At 48.3% G+C, this 2,116-nt stretch overlaps 1 protein-coding gene across 1 annotated transcript in view; it reads right to left on the bottom strand.

Moving 5' to 3' along the window:
- Positions 1-984: 984 nt before the first annotated feature.
- The window catches only part of CCDC71L (coiled-coil domain containing 71 like), a 1,787-nt gene continuing 655 nt past the window's right edge, over positions 985-2,116 (bottom strand). Inside the window, exon 2 of the mRNA XM_041474681.1 lies at positions 985-2,116. This exon is cut by the window's right edge and continues 39 nt beyond it. Within this exon, the coding sequence (XP_041330615.1) occupies positions 1,748-2,116 (369 nt within the window). The 3' untranslated portion in view covers positions 985-1,747.

Here is a 2,116-nt window from a genome sequence, read left to right as displayed (position 1 = left end):
GTGGCACTACTGCAGCCATCAGCAGACAGTCTAACGTTATGTAAACAATTTCAAAAGCCAAAGGGATGTAGAATAGATTAAGCATTAGTTTGGCAGAATAAGGAGTTTGCAGTTTCATTAAGTAAGAAAAAAACCAACAAAATATACAGGTTTTTAGAAGAACCTGGCTGCTTTATGTTAACACTAGCAAGTTTTTACAAGTAGCCCCTAGACCATCAAGATGTCTTACTGCCTTTGTCGAAGGCAGACAACAAGGAGTCAAGAGACATCAGGAATTTTAAATCACCAAATGATTCTAAAAGCAAGTTGTGAGGTTGTTCATTCCACCATGAAAACTGCTTAGTCCCATCTGCCAGGACAGTTGGAACATAAGTTGTGTATTATCCAGCATTTCTTAACCCGCTTGCAAGCATAAAAAAATTAATGTAAAAAGAGAATAATCAATCACTTTCTCCCTCACACACACCTTTGCTCCTCACACACCAACTGCAAAGCATAAGAGCTAAAAAAACCTTTAATAAATCAGTTTAAAGAGAGACTGCCTACCATATAAAATGACTAAATGTTATTTTTCAGTCAAAATAATCAAGCTACATAATTAATTTTTCATCAGTCTACTGTGGAACGAACCCATGAAAGGTTTATAAAAATGATGTGCAAGTAATTATATTAAACAGGATTATCCATCATTAACCATCTCTCAACCACAGGACAATGAGCGTCTGTTATCAAGTGACCAGATATCAAGTTTTACTCTTTCTGCAGAGAGAGGCACTTCAGTATCATATTTGTGTCATGCAAGCTACTCACTTATGGCTGCGGGTACCAATGCTGGATCATAGTTCACCTCCAGACACCTATCCAGTGCTTTGATAAGCAGTTATGTTCTTCTCAAAGCCAGAGTTCACTGACACAGAGTGCCTCAGTGGTGGTGTACTTCACCAGAAACCCATCCCTGCGCAGTTTCATTGAACTGAAACACCATTTGTTCTTTGACTTTTATTAAGTTCACTTAGGTTGACCAAATGAGCTTCCCTAAAGTAAACAGGGTTATAAAATATCAGGATGATTCTATCTTTAGGTGCTCCATAGAAACAAATACTTAGTTCAACTAGAAAACTTTAAAAATGACTTTAGATACAAAAGTGTAACAATTATACTGCGCGATACATCTTTATATATCACTAAACTCATGAAATTAAAATTTAAAAAGTTTTTGCACCATCAAGAACAGCCACAAGTCCTGAACCTCCATTCTTTACGCATCCTTTATCAGAGTAAACTGAAACTTGGGAATGCTTGGGATTCAAAATACCCTGAGCACATACTAGTGCAACACCACAAAGCATACATAATCCATCGGAAAAGGGGAAGGGGGGAAAGGAAAAAAAAATAGCAAGAATCAGATGGTGCTTTATTATACAAGCATGAAAGTAAGTTCCTTTGGAAAATAACTTCTTGGGTGGACTTCTGGACCAGTGAGGTAGCCCAATGGGAGAGAAAAAAAAGTGGAAGTGGAACTTGGTCCCCACGCGTGATACCTGTCAGGCGGCCCCAGCCCGGGGCGAGGCCGGGGCCCGGCAGGCCGCCCCCCGTACGGCGGGGAGCCCGGCGCCGCCCGAGCGGCCCATAAAGTGCAGCAGCAGAACACGATCCAGACAAAAGCAATGTAAACAGGTGACTGATACCGGTCTCTTTGTCCGCACCGCGGCCAAGGTGAGGCGCGGGGAGCGGAGCCCCCGCGGGCTCAGGACGGTGCCACGGGGAAGCGGCGCACCCGCACCACGGGGGACAGGTCCACGCCGAGGATCCGCTGCGCCCGCCGCCGCGCCGCCGCCAGGCTCCGCCGGCTCCACATGCTGCCCCGCACACGGATGGTGGGGAACGTGGTGAGGCGAGGGGTGGCCGCCTTCCAGATCTCCTCCAGCGACTTGCCGCCGAACGGCTCCCAGGCGGCCGCCGCCGGGCTGCCCTGCTCGCTGTCCGCCTGCTCGCCCGGCGGCTCCGCCGCCTCCTCCTCCTGGGCGCGGGGGCCACCGGCCGGGGGCTGCTGCTTGCCCCGCTCCCTCCTGCGGCGCCGCCGCCGCCGCCGCCGCTTGGCGCTGCCGCCCGCCGC

Source organism: Pyrgilauda ruficollis, unplaced genomic scaffold (genome assembly GCF_017590135.1).
Source record: "Pyrgilauda ruficollis isolate IOZ18807 unplaced genomic scaffold, ASM1759013v1 scaffold33, whole genome shotgun sequence".
NCBI classification, from domain to species: domain Eukaryota; kingdom Metazoa; phylum Chordata; class Aves; order Passeriformes; family Passeridae; genus Pyrgilauda; species Pyrgilauda ruficollis.
Note: the sequence above shows the minus strand (reverse complement) of the source record. Positions and strands in the feature narration are given on the sequence as shown.